Raw genomic sequence first — 20,079 nt, 5'->3', positions numbered from 1 at the left:
TTTGTTGTAACTTGACTGCCAATAAAGAATCTAAGCCTTAAAGTGCTTTATAGGCAGTCACGCCAAACTGTCTTGCACAAAACCCAGCATACATGAAAATGCAATGTTTAAGTTTCAGGAAACAACCAGTACTTATGTTGCAGAAAACAGACCAAGCTAAAAGACTGTCATGGTAACTACTGAAAGGAATGGAAGAGGGGTGTTGGCTGTAGTCCTGTGACACAGTGTCTGTGAACCTCTGGTACGTTCCCAGCGGGGTCTTGGGGTACACTCTTCCTAAACAGTAGGTTCGCAGTTGGCCTTTTTTATCTGGCAGTGACTCTCGGTCTCCTTGAGCAGCAACACCATTTGGATTTTGGACAGGACACACTGCACTCTAGCACAGCCTCCAGGTACACTGGAGCACAGGCGCCCACAGTATTGCCTTTGCAGAGGAGCCGCTAGTGCAAGCTGGTCACCACGAAATGCAGACTTAGGTCTTGGCGCGTCTGTGCGCGCATAGCGCCCTCTAATGTTGAAGCTGAAACTTGGCGCGCCTGCCCACACATCGCACACACAGCACCCTCTAATGTTGAAGCTGAAACTGGCGATCTGGTTTTTTATTTTATTTTTTGTTTTGTTTTAATTGGCTACATCCCAGGAAAAACAAAAACAAACAAAAAAACAGTCAGACACCTTGCTTTTTCTGTATGTTCCAGTGAGATGTTAGCATTATTTTTGAGACTACATTTGAATGCAATGATCTACGGTACCCTCCTGGCTAACTATGTCGTCACGTCTACACTCTCAGCCGGAGAGTTCCTTTCTTCAGGATTCAAATATTATATACCAAAGATCTTTTTCTTTTCCTTTCTTTTTTCTAGAGACATCTTTCTGGATGTAGCTCAGGCTGACCTTGAACTCAGGATTTTTCTGCTCTCCACCTTCAGAGGTTATAAGCTTGAACCACCATGTTTGGTTCCCACCTTAGATTTTAAAGGTACCTAATTAATGTGCCTTTCTGCCTACACTTTGTTGGCCATAAATCTTCCAATTAACTCTTCTCCTTGTTATCTCGGGGTCTCATGTTTTTCAACTCTTCATGAAGCCGGGGGTGACAATCCTCCTGCCTCTACCTCCCACGTGCTGGAACTACAGGCATGCAGCACCCACCTGGTCTATGCAGTGCTGAGACTCAAATCTGGAGAGGTCAGAACCATAGCATGAATATTTGGGGGTTAGGATTGTTACAAGAATGCTTTCTGAGTTAAGAATGTACCATGAATGTTTTAGGGTTAGGATTGTTACAAGAATGCTTTCTGAGTTAAGAGTGTACCATGAATGTTTTAGGGTTAGGATTGTTACAAGAATGCTTTCTGAGTTAAGAGTGTACCATGAATGTTTTAGGGTTAGGATTGTTACAAGAGTGCTTTCTGAGTTAAGAGTGTACCATGAATGTTTTAGGGTTAGGATTGTTACAAGAATGCTTTCTGAGTTAAGAGTGTACCATGAATGTTTTAGGGACTTGGACATTAGCATGGCTGTTTGGGGCTTGGGACTATGGCATGAATATTTGGGGAATTAGGACTGTGGCATGGATGTTTTGAGTTTAGGACTGTACTGTGTATTTGGGGGATTAGAACTGTAGCTCAGATGTTTTGGGATCTCGGATTACAGCATGGATGTGTAAGGAAAACATAAAAATTCAGCTCATAACATATTTCACTGCTTTTATCGAAAACAGATCAAGTCAAGACCAGTTTAAAGTCGCATCCTTGTTTGGTTTGTGTCACAGGAGGAACAGAGATTTCCTATAATAAAAGACACCATGTAGGTTCAGGAGTCCCTGAGAAACCAGAGGCGGTAGAGACACACTGCCCTGCTCCTGTGCCTTTCACAGTGCCTTCCCTTAGTCTGAATGTCATAAGCCTGCCCCTCTGCTCCAGGGAGCACTAAGGGGCACCCTGATGTCGGGGAGCTCATGTGGATGTGGCTTGTTCATGTGCAGACCTGGGAAGTTTCCTGGGTGCTATGACGGAGTCAATCTGCTACATACACTGTATGGGTATTTTCCTGTGCTCTTTTCCTTAGGTAAGTCACATCAAAGTGCATTATTTAATAGTCAAACTATTTTTTAAAAACCCATAATGATTATCACAGGTTTTATTTTACCATATATAATAGTTCTATTTCACATCTATTGCTCCCATGTTACCAGCAGGATCTAATTAAAAATAAATAATTTTATTCATTTGAAATTGTTATTACACATGCATTTAGCAATTGCTAAGACGCATGTGGATATTTTCTCTTTTAATGTGTACCATGAATTACCTTTGTGACTCTCACCTTCAGCAGCAGAAGAAGCCAGAACTATAGAATAATATTCCAAACATTATAATTCAAAACACTTTTCAATTCTCTGCACAATTAAGTAGTTCAAGGATGAAGGTGGAACAAACACAAAAATGCACACTTAAAGACACAGAAAGTCTGCCACTCAGAAATATATTTAATTTAATGTATAGTAAGGGAAAACAGCAAGCTTATTTTCATCATTATGATGTCAAACATTTCAAAGCTTTATAGCAACAGGACTGGGCAGACGAATCAGCATTTTAGCTTGTCGCTTTTGCAGAGGACTGTAGTTTGGTTCCCAGGACCCAATGTTGATTCACAGATACATATAACTCCAATTCCAGGGAATAGAAAACCCTCTCCTGGCTTCTGAGGACACCTTTATGCACCTGAGTGCATGCTCATGCGTGCAACCCCTGCGCGCACGCACACACACACACACACACACACACACACATACTCACAATGCACAAATACATAAATAAAAATTAAAATCTTTTTAAAAGTATGCAGACAAATAATCATTGAAACAGACCATTCTTGATGTATATATAAATTTTTATCATTCTCAGTATATAGCAGTTTGACAGAAGTTCAAAACTTTAATTTTTCACTTGAAGTATCACTTGTACAAATGTGTACTGTAATATATGCAAGGATGGTTACATTGCATTTTAACAGCAAAGAGAGAAATCAACATAACATTGTACCATTGGAAACAGTGAAGGTTCAATTCACAGTACTATCCATATATTAACTCATTGATTATGTCTTCTAACATCTGCATCTGATGTGACATATGAGGAGATGGAGGAACAGAGGTGATAGGTAACTTTCAGGCAGTGTTCTTAATGAGATATTGATTGCAGAATAGCTTTCAATGCTAAGGTATCCATTTTTCTCTTTGGGTTACTGAGCTTCTTTCTTTGAAGTCACTTTGCCCCTAATGAACCACCAGCATCAGATCCTGGATGCATATCTAGATATACTTTCTAACCAGGAAATAATGCCAGGAAGAAACAAGCATTCACTTTCCTAAATCACTGTGAGTTTAGAGTTTACTTGTTCATAGTAGATAACCTTCCTTACCAAAGTAATCTGTTACTATGATAAAAATCTAAAATAGTCCATGTGAAATCCTAAAGGCAACAAAAGTAATGCAGTCTGAGGCTTTTGGGGAATGGTCTACTGGGTAAAGAGCTTGCTGTGCAAGCAGTAAGATCCACATTTTCATCCACAGCATCCATGCGGAAGATCAGATGCAGTGGAATATGCCTGCAATCCCAATACCAGGAGTGGTCACTGAAACAGGAGGACCCATGGCTCTCTGCCAGCTAGTTCAGCTAACAGACTCTGTCTCAAAACATAAGGCAGAGAGATTAAGGAAGATCTGGCCATTGATTAGGCCTCAGCACATACCCTTATATGAGGTTTCACACACATACACACACACACACACACACACACACACACACACACACAATCTAATCGTAATGCAGTCTGAATGGTGTTTCAAGGAGTCTGAGGCATGTACTATACAGATTATTTATAAGGGTCACATACGTGGTTCACATTACTTGTGGGTTTAACCAAGTCTGTTTTTAAAGCCTGTGGTGGTTTGGGTGAGAATGGGTGCCATAGGCTCATCTGTTTGAATGCTTGATCCCCAACTGTTGAAACTATTTGGGAAGGAGTAGGAGGTAGGGCCTGTTGGAGGAGGTGAGTCACCGGAAGTGGCCTTTGAGGTTTCAAATTCTTAAGGCATTCTCAGTTAGCTCTCTTGCTCTACCTCCTACTTGTAGAAAAGGGTGTAAACTCTCAGCTACTGCTCCAGTTTGCCATGCCTGTCTGCTGACTGTTATGCTCCCTACTATGATGGTCATGGGCTCACCCTCTGAAACTGTAAGTGCCAATAAATCCTTTCTTCTTTAGGTGCCTTGGTTATGGTATTTTGTCACAGCATTTGTAAAGTAATTAAGACGAAGCCCCTACTTCACTTATTGACATCTTCTCAGAAATAAAACAAAATAAAAACCTCCAGAAGAGAAATTAAAATTTCAAGTCTCCATTGCAATTAGTGGCATCTTGAGGTAATTATTTAGTCAAGAAAATGTAAGTACTTCCCTGCTTGGAGAGTGTATGTATGCATCCATTGACTATGAGGAAAGTCCAAAGGCTGCATATAGAGGAACATAGGAGATGGACAGTTTCAGGGGCTCACATATCTCCCTCATACCGTGTGGTCCTTTGAGATTGGCTATGGCCTGCTCTGTGTCACCTCCCTCACGACCTTTGTTGATAGGAGATGGGCTATTTGAAACTTAAGTCATAGCCTTATGGGGAGAAGATAAAATAACTGGGTGACTCATGAACTGTGACTCATTTATTTGGCCAAGGGAAGTCATGTAAGAAAGACTGATGCTGTGTTAGGTGGGGAAGTACCAACATCACACAGGGAAGGTCAGAGATATTTGTAAAATGCACCATTCACCACTGTCTGAAATTCCTATCACAAGTATTTATTTCATGTTCTTTACTACACACAAAATATATTCACTAGGTAAACCTCCCTGGACCCCAAGGGAAAAATAGTCCCAAGTCACATCAGAACAAGTGCATCAGAACTGAGGTGCAGAATCCCATAGAAATCTCTACCTCAGGCTGACTTCAGAACCTTTTGCTTTGAAAATCAATAAATCATGTCTATCTCACTTCTGCTCTACTCAATGACTCACTGTCCAACAGTGGAACAGAAACAAAGTAACTATAAAAATAGGAAACAGAATAGTCCCTGGTCTGAGAAGATTCTGAAATTCCTATGGGCAGATGTGGCAAAAGATTTTCCCCAAAACTGAAGAACAGTCCTTGATTAGTTTGCAGTTGTGAACCCTCTAATAGTTCCACATGTGGTTCACTATATCCCATGGCCCCTTGGCTCCATATTTGTGCAAGTCTCTCCTTTGTTATTTTCTTGGCCACATGTGAAGACACTGGGAGACAGGCACGTTCTTAAGAACAGAACTGTTTTCAGAGCCCACATCTAGGCAATAAGATGGGTATCCCAAGGCAATATTTGTGTGCCTGTGAGTGCATGCATGCATGTGTAGGTGTGTGAGTGAGTGAGTACAGGTGTCTCCATGCCATGATAGGTATGTAGAAGTCAAAGGACAATGTGGGCGTCTGTCCTTTCCTGCCACCTTGTTTAGACAGGATCTTTTGCTGTTGACTGCTGCTTGTGCCCAGCTCTGTGACCTGAATTCTATTGGCTCTATCTTCTGTCTTGTTATAGATGTGCTAGGATGAAAGATATGTGTGCCTCCATGTCCAGCTTTTATGTTGGTTCTAAGTCTCTGAATGCAGATATCAGACATACATAGCAAATGCCTTGCTCACTGAGTCAGCTGCATGGCTGCTGTCCCAAGGCAACATTTTAAGTTCTAAGTAGTTACCATCATCTTTAGTTCAGACTGATAGATATTAAACTCTCAAATTTTTGTTTTCCTTTTTTGGTGTACTCCATATTTAGTTACAAGTAATGTCACATGCTGACCTACACTTCCCCTTACATGCTAGCCCACCCGTGCCTCCTTTCAGTCCATCTGGATATTTCTTCTTTTCACTCCAACTCTTCCTCTGAGTTTTGCACAGTTTGAGCCTCCACAGCTTCTGTGGGAAAGTCCTCTAAGTATTTGTTTTCTTGAATCCAAAGTATTTACTGGACACTTAACTCAGAGTTTTAAACAATGAGTTGTGTAGTTCCCTCATTGGCTTTGGTTCTAGTCATGAAAATGAGTTTTAGCTTTTTTAAAAAATTATTTCTAAATAGAGAGGAAGTGTTGTTTTACAAACATGTAAATATAAAGATGCCAAGACTGGCCAGTTATTTGCTGGTTTCATGTAGTTTTGTTGTTGTTGTTGAAGTATAACTAGTAGCAATGAGAGCTGCTAATGGTGATATCATTTAGTGCCAGAGCACTTGCTTAGCAGCTATGTAGAGTCCTTGGGTTTGAACTTTGGTACCACACAAACAAAAAGAGCTCAAAATAAATCAAAGAATTAAATATCAAATACAAAGCTAAAATTGAGATTGGGCATGGAAGCACATGTCTACAATCTCCTCATTCTGAAGGTAGATGCAGTAGGATAATCAGTTAAAGGCCAGACTGGAATAAAAATCAAGACCTTCAAAACATAAAAAGAAAGAAAGAGGCACAGCCCTGATGGGGAATGTTTAGATATTGTGAATATATGTTTCTCTTAATTGGTTGATTAATAAAGCTGTTTTGGCCAATGGACAAGCAGGATTTAGTCAGGTGTGAAATCCAAACAGGGACAGAGAAAAATAGTAGATGGAGTCAAGGGACACCATATAGCTACTGAGGAAGCTAGAGACCTGGGCATTCTCCAATAAGCCAAGACTATGTAGAGATACACACATTAATAGAAATTGGTTAATAATTAAAGGAGAGCTAACCAATAAGAAGGTTGAGACACCAGTCAAACAGTTTATAATTAATATAAACCTCTGTGTGTTTATTTGGGACTAAACAACTGTGGGACAGGGCAGGACAGAAATTTCCATCTACATAAGCCCCAACATATTTATCCCAATCACTTCTTCAAAATGAAGACACTCATATCTAAAAGTATAATGATATACACAAATGAAGATGTCATAAGAAACTCATTATTTTGTATTCTCAAAAGAAAAGATTCTCATAAGGTTTATTTTCTCTCCCAAGTTGCTCTGCATACTGAATGATCCTGAATATGATACATCTATATTTGTACACATACATTTGTGTTAGGGTAGGACTTCAATTTTTCATACCCCTCAGGACAGATTATACAAAAATGGGAAAAGCAACCTCCAAAATTCACAAGTATCTGTTTCATAGATAGTGACCAAGGGTCAGTGGCTGCTACCTTTCTAACTCATCTTAGTACTGGACACTGGATAACACAGCACTTCCTGTCTTGAAGACATCAAGTCTTATGAAAGTGGGAGAAGAGAATATTCTAGAAGATTCTGATTGAAACATCATCCCATGTCATCTCATACCATTACATACAGCCTCATGTGTTTGAAAAACTTGGTCCCCAGATGAGGGTACTGTTTTGGGAGATTGTAGGACTTTCAGAAGGTGAGGTTCAGTAGCAAGAAGAGAAGAGTGGAGAGAATGACTGCCCTTGAGGTTTACAGCTCGGCTCTGCTTCCTGTCTAACTTCATGTATTAAGATTTTTGCAATTTTTATTTATTATTAATGTGGGGTGTGGCATGTACATGCCACAGTTTGCATGTGTAGGTCAGAGGGTAACTTTGTGCAGTCAGTACTCTTTTTCCACCTTTACATGGGTTATGGGAATAGAACTCAGGTCATCAAGCTTGGGCACCAAGTGCTTTACCCACTGAGCCATTCCACTGGCATGTGGTGGTTCACTGACAGTCGCTTCAGCCTTTAGTATCTAGCTTCTATTCACTCCTTATGCAACACTGATGGGTCTATTGCTACTTTTATTTCTTTTGGTATGCTCATTTTGGTTATTTCCTCTTATTCTACTACTTTCAGAGAGATTACATTCAGGTAGAACAAAGAAAGGTACAGGGTTTTAAGATAAAAGGTGAAAATATGATACTGGGTGAGTGATTCTGTCTGGGAACATTTCAAAGGATTTTCAACAGCACTTAACTGTTTTCCAGGTAGAAAAACAAGTATGATGCAAAGATGTATTAAGGAGTGTTTGTAAGTGGAGTTCTTAATTGGTCTAAAAAATAAAAACACGGAGTTGGATATAAAGGGAAATGTTGAAAGATCAGAGAGAAGAAGGAGCAAGCCAAAGCTACCTTTACCTCATTACCTTCCCAGCAGAAAAGAGAGTGAGTTCCTGTTTCTTCCTGATTATGTCCTCTCTATGCCCAACCATCTCACTTCCTGTTTGTCTGTACAGACCTCCTGACCTCTATGGTTAGCTAGTGGCAACCTCCATCCTCTGATCTTCAGACAAGCTTTATTTGTACAAGAAAGATATCACCACAAGTGTTGGCTTGGTGATGAGGGTTATACATTATGACCAAAGGAAAGGTCCTCTGGTTCGATGCTTACAAAGTATTTGAGTATGTATATTTTTCTGGGCATATGGAAAACCACAAATGAAACTAGTCTATATATAGGAGTTAGAGGTACATCGACAAGACATGAAGATAGAAAGCTACAATTCCTGAGAGGAGGAATGTTGATATCCACATCTAAAGGAAGAGGGAGGATGGTAAGCATGATGACATCCTACCCATGAAGCAACAGGGCAATGACCTTGGATTGCTGAGTTAGCAGTCCTGTCAGAATCAGTGCCAAGTCCCACAAAGAAAACAAATCAGGTGGCAGCAGAGAAAGTCCAGTATGCAGCGTTCAGCAGTTAAGACGCCAGCCAAATCCACAGGGCTTTCTAAAGGTGTGGGGCTCCCTCCCAGGCAGCAGTAACCTGGAAACGAAAAGAACTTAGTGGAGCCAGGTACAGAAACAATGTAACCCCTTTCCAAATGTCCTTGTTGTGTTTATTGAGACCTTGTGACAGATGTGCTGGCATTTCCTTAATTCCAGGAAAGAACATGGTAACAAGAAGTGGTAGTTGACTGCATGCTATCTCTCCTGTGTACCGCACATGCACAGTGCAACATGGCAGTTCTGATCAAAAGGAAGCCAGTGCAAAACCTGGTAACAACTTCAGAGAAATATGTGAATAATGATGATCAGATTTGCTCAAGAGGAAAAAGTTTCTTGATTTTGTTGTACCAGAGTTATAAGTAATATTCTATGCCAATATCTTGAGCCCCTTGGACATGTTTTAAATAATTTCTCTGAGTGTGAGGTCAAAGATTCATTGACATTCAAATTTCATGTACCCAGTTCCATGTATGTCACTATCTACACTGTCTAAACAGTCGTTCACGAATGAGAATTTTCACATGCCAGAGTGATGGCAGTTATAGGTGATGATGTTGTGCACTGATCTTTGTGGCATCCAGCCTCTCGACTCCTCTGTGTCTTCCTCCTTACATTCATGGCATGTTTGCTTTCTGATGGTTCCCCAGGTGATAGTATTACATGTAGATGGAGTTTCTGTTCCTCTTGGTCCCACAGCTGTTTAGCCCCAAATAAGCACACAGAGACTTATATTAAATATAAACTGTTTGGCCAATGTCTTAGGCTTATTACTGACTAGCTCTCTCCTAATTATTAACCCATTTCTATTAAACTATGTATTGCCATGAGGCTGTGGCTTACCCATAATCCAGCATGTTACTCCTTCGGCAGCATGGCGTCTCCCTCTTCTTCCAAGAATTCTCCCTATCTGGTAGCCCCACTTATACTTCCTGCCTGGCTACTGACCAATCAGTGTTTTATTCATCAACCAATAAACATATATACAGAAGGACATCCCCTATCAATTATATGTGGGCCCACTGAAAATAATTCACTGTTAAGACTAGACTGTGTTTCTGGAGATGGAGTCACATATCAAAAGAGGCAGGGACACTGGAGAGATAGTAAAATACTTGCTGGGTAAGCATCGGGAGTTAGGTACCCTCGAATTCATATAAATATTGCTGTGCATGGTGGCATGGCTCATCATCCCAATGCTGGGGAGGCAGAAGCTTGCAGGCTGTTCTACTTTGTGACTGCTAAAACAATGAGGGATTCTGTCTCAAAACAAAAACAAAGATGGTGGATGGTTCCCAAGTAGGAACATTTAAGCTGTCCTCCTGTCGGAGTCTGCTCCGACAAGTCAGCTAGGTTAGCTGAGTAGGGGCGTGAGGACTGGGAAAAGGCAGATAAAAGAAACAGAGACAGATTCAGGAGGACTGCCCAGTCCATGCCTTTCAGCACAGCGGACAGGGTTTAATTTAGAGCTTGCATATATACAGACTAGAACAAAGCAAAACAAAGAGCAGCATAGTCAATTAACCAGCTCCCTGCACCGTCCTTGAATAGAGGAACAGCCAGGTTTACTATCTATAAAGTGAGTCTTGCTAGCAGCAAGTAGCTTCATTCCCTATCTCTACATGCCTTTTGGCTGGCATCAGAAGCTTGTGAAGTAGTTAATACGCTCTTTCCCATGGGCTTAATCAGAACTTTCTCATGGCTCTCAAGGAAACTGAAACAAGCAAACTTGAACTCTAAAGTCTTATAAGTCAGAATAGACTCCAGGTAGAAACTGAGTCACTTATAGGTTCCCACATACTCTGACATCCACTTTCCCTGGTTTCAGAAAAGCAAGTGAGTAACTAGGCCTGAGAGCACACATGGCCATCTTGGCACTCAGGAGAGTGAGGAGAGAGGACCACGAGTTTGATAGTTTGGGAGTCTCAGAAAGCAGAACCAATGTGTTATCATCTCAGCATCGCCCTCAGGACCTGACACCAACTGTTATCCTTACATTTGCTTAAAGTTACCTCTTGGTCTAAGCCTGACCTGATTAGCAGATTATCTTCCCTGGATGAGTTCATCGAAGGTTCTAGTGCTGTGGTTGTTTTAGAATTCTGACCATAGTTTTTAAAATACCATTTTTCTAGGAAAACTGAGGCAAAACCAGATTGAAGCATCTGTATGGAGGTAACTTGGTATGTTAAGATATAAAATCAATTACTACTGTAGTTGAAAATGATTATTTGGGAAAATATGAAGATCACATGGACTCTCTCTACCCTCAGGATGAACTTCGCTTGGGCAATTTCTTCCCATGTTTCTCTCCGGCTCACTTTAGCCTTAATAATTTCTTCCTTGGTGGAAGTTACACATTAACTTAAAGGTGTTTCTGCTTCCTCCTCATATTTTTACCATGTGACTAAACTCTCTCTTCTCATGTGCTAAGCATTCCAATTTTGTTATCTCTCTTCCATTTTAGTCTCATTCATTGAATTGTTTTCTGGTAATAACCAAAAATTAGGTAGGATTTAAAAATATTGTTCCATCTTTAGAATCAACCCTATTCTAGGTAGTTTTAATGCACTTTGTTTAATGTTAGCATGTTTATTTTAACAGCATTTAAACACATAAACACCTATGTTTCCTGGAGTATAATAAAAAGAACAAAGTTAATTCTTGGTTATAGGTTTAAATTCTGTCCTGTGCTGAGTTTTATAGCTCATCGATACAATTCCTAGAAGATCTTCTCTGTGTTCATAGCAGTCCCCATGAAGGTATATATCATATTTTTCAGATAGATTTTTATTTCATCTAGTACTCTCCAAAGAGGAAAATTCAAAGGCAACTAGAATTGACTTCAAATTTATCAATTTTCAACCACAGTTGCATGTTGGAAAAAAAATCCTGGGGAGTCCAAAATGTAGTGGCACCTAGATTCCCCCAGACTAACTCACTTGGAAATGTAGCTTGGACATATGTTTTTGAAGTTCTTTGGGAAAAGCTAGCACTTAGCCAGAATAGAGAAGTGCTGTGTCTACAGTCATGAGTATGAAGAAAGGATGGCGATAAGCAAAATATGTTAGGAAGTTAAGGGTCAGTACTTCATTTGGGTCTGCAACTCTATATCCTCAGAAGCGGGTGAGAGTTCTTTCTTTGGCCCAGTTCTGGATTTCTGCTTGTCCAAATATAAGGTAAAAAATCAGACCAAACATGTTGACAGCAGCAGACAAGAAAAACACATTCCTCCATCCTGATTCAGAATCCTGAACACAGAAATACACAATAATTAATAATAATATAAATTCCTTTGCCACCAATACTATAAATTCTCTACTTTGACATTTCAGTACTAATCACAAATAATTTAGGGGGCAAAATTACAGAACACACTTAGCATCTTGTTAGCCAAGGCAGGGGGGTCATAAAACTGTTGGGAACCAAATGACTCTAAAAAACACATTGGGTCCTATTATGTAGTAACTATTTCTTCAAACAAAGACAAATTAAACAATATCAACATTTTTTCCCAGAAATCTTGGTTTCAACAATTATGAAAATGATGCTTTACAGTTGTGATTAAATAAGGAGATCTTCCCTCCTTGTTTTGTTTAGTTTTTTGGCTGTTTAATTCCATCAGTTCAACTCCTAAGTAGGACTATTCAATGTAGTGTGAGTTACACTTGGCCTGTTTGAAAAACCCTCCTGTCATGCCAGTCATAGTTCATTGCTGGCATTATCATCATAGTGAATTCTTATAAATTTACTAAGAAGTCAGTCTGGAATCTAGGTTACTTCGCTGTACAAATTACAAAGCAAAGATTTGCTTTGACACTCTTCTATCCTAGCCCTATTCTTCTTTCCTGTCTTCCCTCTTGCTCACTAGTGCACACCTGCAGGCAAACCTCCCACCCCATGCTCCCGGAACTCTCCCTGCCATTCTCTTCCATCTACAGCTTAATGTACTTAAACTGACCCTGGGATACTTACTTTTCCCTTTTATGATGTTAAAAACTGTCTATAATTGATCTCCCTCTTCCTTCTGTCTTCATCACTTATTAATTCTTGACATGTCTCCATCACTCTAATCATAATGAAGACCTCTCTCTTGTCTATTTGGTTGTGAGCCTAGTCTTTAATTGCTTAGCTATTACTCCAGCCCCATCTCAATCTTCTCACCTCCTGGAATTCATAGAAAAACTGTCATTTGCACCCAAACAGCTCATTTTCACAAAATGAATACCCATCCCTCTTGTAAAATTCAGCTTCCATTTTTCTTTTACTGGGAAGCATGGTGCACCAGAGTCTGATTTAGAGGTCTTCATGAACTGAGTGCTCAAATCCATGCTTGCTTCCCCCAGTCAGCCATACCATCTTTGAGAGCACAGTGTATATTTTCAACACCTAAAGCAATACCTGCCACTTGCAGATGTTCAATAACATGCCCAACCTGACTGATGAGGAATCCGGTGGTAGTGGAAGAGATGATTCCTGCAGTAAGCCCAAATCCCCTTGAGATGCCCATGAGGAAACTTGCGTATCTGTAGAGGAGGAGATGATTTTATGTAGCAACCATATATGACACCTGCAGCACTTAAACTTTCATGAAACACATTCTAATGGCAAGGTCACTTGGTCTAGTGAAGTGTTTATTCCTAAAGACATCCAAAGGGACATCTGTTCACCAACTTTGAAATTATCTGTCCACTGAATCAATAGCTAGAATAACCAGAGAATTAGTCTCTGTGGGAACTGAGTGCTTTCATCACAGTGCTGAGTGCAGAAGGCAGTTTGCATAACAGGCAGGATTCTGACCTCGAACCTACACTCCACCTTTAGATCCTGCCTCTACTCCTGTGTGGTCATGGACATGTCTTGTATACCTTTGTATACAGTTTGTCTCCTCTCCCTGAATTAGAGGGTCATAATAGGATCTACCTAATGTATTTGTGACAATTACATATATTGATTTATGAGAATGTGTTAGCATAGGTCTTGTTCACGGTGAGTAGCCCATTTGTGGTGGCTGATAGGATAAACACCCTGAAAATTTCCAAAACAGATGTCTGTGGCCTTTTCCCAAAGCACACAGTCTAATCTCTTATCGGGGAAACTTGAAAAAACTTTCAACTAGTCAGGAATGAGACATGTGGTCATGGCTGTGAACCAACGTTTCTAGTTATATGTCACTTAGCGTTGATTTAGTATACTTCAACAACAGACAGGCTTTGCACATTGACATTGACAGGTGAGATCTGCCAGCACTTGGGTGGTTTGATGAAGGTAAGTTACAAGCCCTTACCTGGGGGCAACATCTAGGGTATTGATGATGAACCCGGAGTCACACAAATTGCTGGTCCCAGGAATGAGAATCAGCAAAACAATGGTTGTTATGTAACTGGAAGTCACAAAAGGCAGGGCCACAGCACAGAGCGATGGAAGAAGGAGCCCTGGAGAATGAGGACACAGTCAAATGGCTTCTCAAACTCCATGTGGGATGGGGGTGGTTAGAATCCACACACCTATTCTTACCCAGGGATGAAAAGAGTTTTCGAACTGTGATTAAGCTGAGAAGATTCCTGGACAGAAGGAAATCTGCCATCTGACCTCCTAAAACTGTACAGCTTGAGGCAGCAATAAAAGGCAGGGAGGACAGAACCCCACTCTGAAAGAAGGAAATGGACACAGAATATCACAGAGCAATGCAAGGCACCAGCATTTATCACACAGACCGATCTTAGCAGTGCAAGGCACCAGCATTTATCACACTAACCTCCACCACTCCAAGCTGTTTGAGGGAAACCAGAACCTTTGTTACACTGGGAAAGCATTGTCTTAGGTAAGAGAACCAACTCCTAAGAAAAGCTATGTCACTTTCTGGGGAAAACTTCTGGACCCCTGTGAGTGGTGGAAGACCACGGTTATTAAGAGCCCAGATACATAGCAGCTCCACTGTGCAATAGCCACAAAACCCAAGGCAAATTATATCACCTGAGTGTCCCAATTCCACTGCTGTGGTATGGAATCATGGCACTGCCTCTGTCACCGTCATTGTGGAGGTTAAATGATTCTATACACTGGAATATAATGGACAACAAAGGCTGACAGTCATTAATGTCACCGTAATAGAAGAGGAATGTACTCACATCTCTGATGTTAACGTGGAGCACCGTACTGATGTATGTCGGTAGGTATGTAATGATTATGGTGCATAGCCAGAAATGACTGAAAAACCCCATGAAAATGGCCCACAGTGGCAGGCATCTGACCATAGCCTTGATGGGGATGGATCTTCTGGGAGAACTAGACTGAAAAAAGCATTAATCAATATCGGCATTATGATAGTTCTCCCTAGAAACAGTGCTCTGCAGACCTCTGCATGGCCCATGAGTGGAAGGAGAGGGTGCAGTGTACCTGCTGAGCCAGTGAGGATGTGATATGTTCCTTTTCCTTCCCACTTATGCATGGGTGATTCATGGGGTCATCATAAATCACTGTGAACCACAGGACACAGCAGACACAGCCAATGCTACCTGGGAAGGAGGGATGAAAATGTTCAGGTAGTTCCCCCTGAAATATCACATCATTTCTAACATGTATATCAACTTGGGATTATTCCACCATAAAAACCTAAATTTTCATATCTTCTTTTGCAGTCTGCAAAACTCTTCTACTGAATCTTCTTAGGTGTCAGAATCTTGGAGACACTGTGAGAATGAATAAATCACAGCGCAGCTGAGACTTAGGGATCTATTGTTTATACTCATGTGGTCTTAATGGTAACTTCTTAGCACACATATCATTGTCTTGCTTTGGAAAAAGTAATATGCATCCATGAGACTACTGGCCACAAAGTCAGTCATTGCGGAGAAATATTTCTAGTATGTCTGCAACAGATTGCAATTTGTATTCAAACTACAAATCCCTTGTGGAATCCCAGGAGGAGAAGCTCTCCACACCTGGCTAACATATGTGAAACAAAATGACTGGGATTCACATTGTTAGTAAGAATAGACCTCATTCCAGGAACATGTTTAGCAATACCATTGGGCTAAAACAAAAGAATAAACTGTAGAAAGTTGTCTACTTATTGGGATTTTTGTTATTTCAAAAATATTCTATGTTAAAAGAGTTTGGTGACTAATGTTCTTTAAATCCCTCCCATATTATTAGATTAATCTATTAAGCTAAATATCAGATGCTATGATCACCAAAGTAATCTGGAAAACACTATATAATGAACTATTTGGTGTAAGCATGTCACAGTTTAGTGGGGAGATGAGAAATACATTAGAAGCTAAATAAGGAAGTAACCAGGAAGATCACAGAGGGAAGAATGGCTGGACCTGATGGGTAAGCCACAGAAGGTCCCATGAAGGAAAGAACATCTGGATTAAGCTTTGCACGATTCACTTGGTAGAGAACAGGCTAAAGACATTGTGGAAGAAGGTACCAGTTACTACAAAATGTGGAGACTCACTGAAGATGCACTCAACCAGCTTTGACGTCTTAACTGTACAGAGTCACAAGGCCAGGCACTTCATACATGGTGTAGAGATATTGGGGAGGTGTGTGTGGCAAGCAGGACAGGCACTATAACTGATTTCTTATAAGCTGGAATGTGAAGAGTGATCTTGTCTGCCCTGTGCATGTGAATTGTCCATACCACTGGGAAGGTGTGAGACCAAGATACGTGAACTATAATAAGAAAGTTACCATCCACAATATTTTCAACACTTTTCATGGTGAAAGTGATGTATGTCTTAAAAATCAATGACTTTTCAGTGGAAACATGATTTAAATTTAAATTGTGATTTAGGAGACAGTGACTCACCAAAGATATAGAAGACAAAAGGCCAGCCCAATGCTTGTGTGATTAATCCCCCTACACAGAGGATGATGAAGGACCCAAATGCAGCCCCTGAAGAGAAGACACAGAAAAGTCACTTAACAGAAATAGCAATGGCTAGATTGTGGACACTGTGAGGTAACTGATTTGGAATTACTGGGTGATGAGAGGATTCATCCTGTTCTCTAGATTCTTCCAACATCATGTGAAATGACACGCACTGAAAAAAAAGCAACAGTTTACCTCAGTGACTCCTTAACAGCAATGTGACCAACTCTAACTACTCAGTTTGTCATAGAAACTCTCTGCAAGTACAACTTACCAAAATTAAAGAGGTGTAGTCCCTGCCTTCAAGGATATTCTGGCTTAACTGGTGAAAAAATAATGAACAAAATTCACTCTCACAAATGTATTCCAACTCAATTACAATTGGACCTTGGGGTCTACACTGCAGTAGCAACAGCCAGGCATGGTGGCACATGCCTGCAATCTCAGCAATCATGAGTCTCAGGAAATAGTTATAACATGAATTTGAGGCCACTCTGGGCTACATCAAGAGTACCAGCTATTGCTATCTACTAAAACCTTGTCTCAAGAAATAACCAAAATAAAGAAAACCAAACAATTACAGCTATCTATTTACAGACTATGCATTTCATAGTAGGAAATGCATTTTACATAGCTATACTACATATACCTAGTGTAGATAAACACTTGCACATACAACCACATATACAGAAATGTTTCATGAAGTAATGGTCACCTGTGCAATCTGAGAACAATCCAAAGGTATTCCATTCCATTCCATTTCATTTTCTGCAACCCTATTTGATCTTCTCTGTCCATTTTCATGTTTTACATTCTAGGCTTTGCTGCCACTAAATTGGTATCATGATATAGTCATATGTCTTCAATTTGAAGAGTGATATTGAATGTGTGATAATAAAATTATATAATGTGCAACAGGAATAAAGTCAAATCAATAGTAATGGAAGACTAAACAATTGCCTCAGAAGAACAAAAGGCAAATTAGCATTGATGGAAAGAGAAGGCATCCAGCTAGAGAAGAAAGATTAGCTGGGAGAATCTTGAAATAGAGGAAGTAGTGACAACACTGCTGGAGAAGCAAACATGTGTTTTCAGGTTTGCAAGCTGCTCTGGTCTCCCCTCAAAATATTATAACTGTATTAATGAATAGTAGGGATGCATTGCCATGATTCTTTAATGACTCCTCAATACCAGTGTGACCAAATCTAAATACCTTAGTTTGCTATGCATCCTCACCTGAGCCAGCAATGCTGGTGAGCTTGCTCCGTTCAAGTGGAGGAGCCCACTTTGCCCAAATTGTAAACTGACCGGTCCATGCCATTCCCTGTAACAAAAGTCATTAAAATCTTTGTTCTTTTGGAAATCTGTATCCCACTCAGTTTGAGAAAACATCTGGATACCTGGGCCATCCCCTGGACTGTTCGAATGGCAATGACCAAAATCACTCCAAATTCAGCAGCCATTGGAGTAAACAATGTGAGTAGGGATGAGATGAGCAAACCAGCACCAAGTATGTGTTTTGCTCCAAATATCCCTGCTAAATATCCACTTGGTATTAGCGTCAGTATGATTCCATAGCTGATGGAGCTAAAGATGATGCCCTGAGTCTCTGTGCTCCACTGATAAACAGCAGCCTGGAAAGGAAGAAAAACAGCAAATAGGTGAATCCTCTTTTACTAAGTTCTGATTTGAAAATCTACTTTACACTCACAGTTGTTCAATATTCAAGAGATCCTATTATAATTTAGTTTAGGTTTATTTTCTCTCAAATTTTTACCTAACTTATCATTTTTATTTGTTTGTTTTACAAGTAAAACAACTCTGTCCCTAATTTGTTTCCCATAAAAAGAGAAAATTTCAAACACAAGATATAAAGATACGTAATTGTGAGGCTGAAGAGATGCCTTAAATGTTAAGAGTACATGCTACTCTTATAGAGGACTCAGATTTGGTTCTCAGAGTCCACATGGTAGCTCACGAGTGTAACTTAATCTCCAGTGGATCTGATTTTTTTTTGGCTTCTGTGGACACCAGGCACATATGTAGAGGACATATGTACATACTGGCAGGTGTTCATACACAGAAAATAAAAATAAATAAATCTTGAAGAAAAATATGAACAATTGCATCGATGAGAGGATGAAAACAGTAACTAACGAAGGCAGGGTGGCATCATTGTTAAAGAACCTCTTTTAAAACATGAGTGAGAGCTGGGCAGTGGTGGCGCATGCCTTTAATTCCAGCACTAGGGAGGCAGAGGCAGGCGGATCTCTGTGAGTTCGAGACTAGCTTGGTCTACAAGAGCTAATTCCAGGACAGCCTCCAAAGCCACAGAGAAACCCTGCATCAACAAACAAACAAACAAAAAAACAAAAAACAAACCAAAATAAAACAAACAAACAAAAACTTGAGTGCCATTGGCTCTCATTGAATAAAGTAAACACAACTTTACTGATTTCTTATCAAAATTAATGCCTGATTGAAAAAAAAGATCTAGTTTTGTATGGTGTGCCCAGAAGAGCCAAGTTACAAGACGTACACCATGAATCAATAAATTCTCTGACATAACTCAACACATAATTTTGATAGTTTCTAGATATCTAGATCTGGAATCACATTGTAAATTGTATCACCAAAGAATGTAAAACAAGAAATACTTTATTCACTTAAGATAACTCTTACCAGCTGGGTGTTGGTGGAACATGCTTTTAATCCCAGTCCTAGGGAGGCAGAGGCAGGCAGATTTCTGTGAGTTTGAGGCCAGTCTGGTCTATCTAACAAGTACCAGGTTAGCCAGGGCTATATAGAGGGGTTCTGTCTCAAAAAATAAACAAGGAAAAAGAATTATTATAACTCAGATTCATGTTAGAATTAACATTTGAGGATGGACATAAACAGAACAGACAATTTGAGGAAGAGAAAACAGTTTGGGAAGATCCAAGAGAGGGAACAATGTTAGCCATCTTTTGAAGAATGCCTGTGATATGTGTAAAGAGAACAAGGAAAATGCATTCCTATTGGATAAAAAGAAAACTAAGTTTGTGGCATCGGGGATCTGAGCTGTTTCCATACTGATAGTGACTGGCTCAGAGCAGAGACTTTTCATGGCCATTTATGGATTGGAGTGTGCTGAGAAGGAGGACCAGGTCTGGTGGAGCACAGCATACCCTGATACATGTCAGTTAACTTGAAGGTGCCTTGAGTTCCCAAGCACAGGAGTGTGAATGAGTAGGTGAAATATAATGCAATCATAAATAATAAATTATAGGGATGACATTAGGAATGTGTAGGAAATGAGAGGATAAAGGATGCTTGCAAAAATAGGGTATCTTTATGATTCTTAAACAAGCGTGATGAGCATGTTATGAGGGTTTCATTTAACTGATTGGTTAATGACAGAATTGGTTAAAATGTGGTAGCTT

The 20,079-nt window shown here is 40.1% G+C and overlaps 1 protein-coding gene across 5 annotated transcripts in view; it reads right to left on the bottom strand.

Annotated features, from left to right (window-relative positions):
• Positions 1-6,849: 6,849 nt before the first annotated feature.
• Positions 6,850-20,079, bottom strand: part of Slc17a2 (solute carrier family 17 member 2) — a 32,728-nt gene continuing 19,498 nt past the window's right edge. For 3 of the 5 annotated variants that reach the window (XM_013110639.3, XM_021225066.2, XM_021225069.2), the window contains 9 exons: positions 18,058-18,291; positions 17,894-17,981; positions 16,595-16,681; positions 15,175-15,293; positions 14,907-15,068; positions 14,293-14,425; positions 14,063-14,210; positions 13,211-13,301; positions 10,190-12,026 (listed from right to left, as the gene is read on the bottom strand). In XM_013110639.3, coding sequence (XP_012966093.1) covers positions 11,892-12,026; positions 13,211-13,301; positions 14,063-14,210; positions 14,293-14,425; positions 14,907-15,068; positions 15,175-15,293; positions 16,595-16,681; positions 17,894-17,981; positions 18,058-18,291 — 1,197 coding nt within the window. In that variant the 3' untranslated portion in view covers positions 10,190-11,891. Of the gene's footprint in view, positions 8,819-10,189; positions 12,027-13,176; positions 13,302-14,062; positions 14,211-14,292; positions 14,426-14,906; positions 15,069-15,174; positions 15,294-16,594; positions 16,682-17,893; positions 17,982-18,057; positions 18,292-20,079 lie in introns of those variants that run through there. The other 2 variants (XM_013110641.3, XM_005066459.4) reach the window with 2 other exon arrangements.

The sequence above is a fragment of the Mesocricetus auratus genome, unplaced genomic scaffold (assembly GCF_017639785.1).
Source record: "Mesocricetus auratus isolate SY011 unplaced genomic scaffold, BCM_Maur_2.0 Super-Scaffold_100013, whole genome shotgun sequence".
NCBI classification, from domain to species: Eukaryota; Metazoa; Chordata; class Mammalia; order Rodentia; family Cricetidae; genus Mesocricetus; species Mesocricetus auratus.
This window is presented reverse-complemented; position numbering and strand designations above follow the sequence as displayed.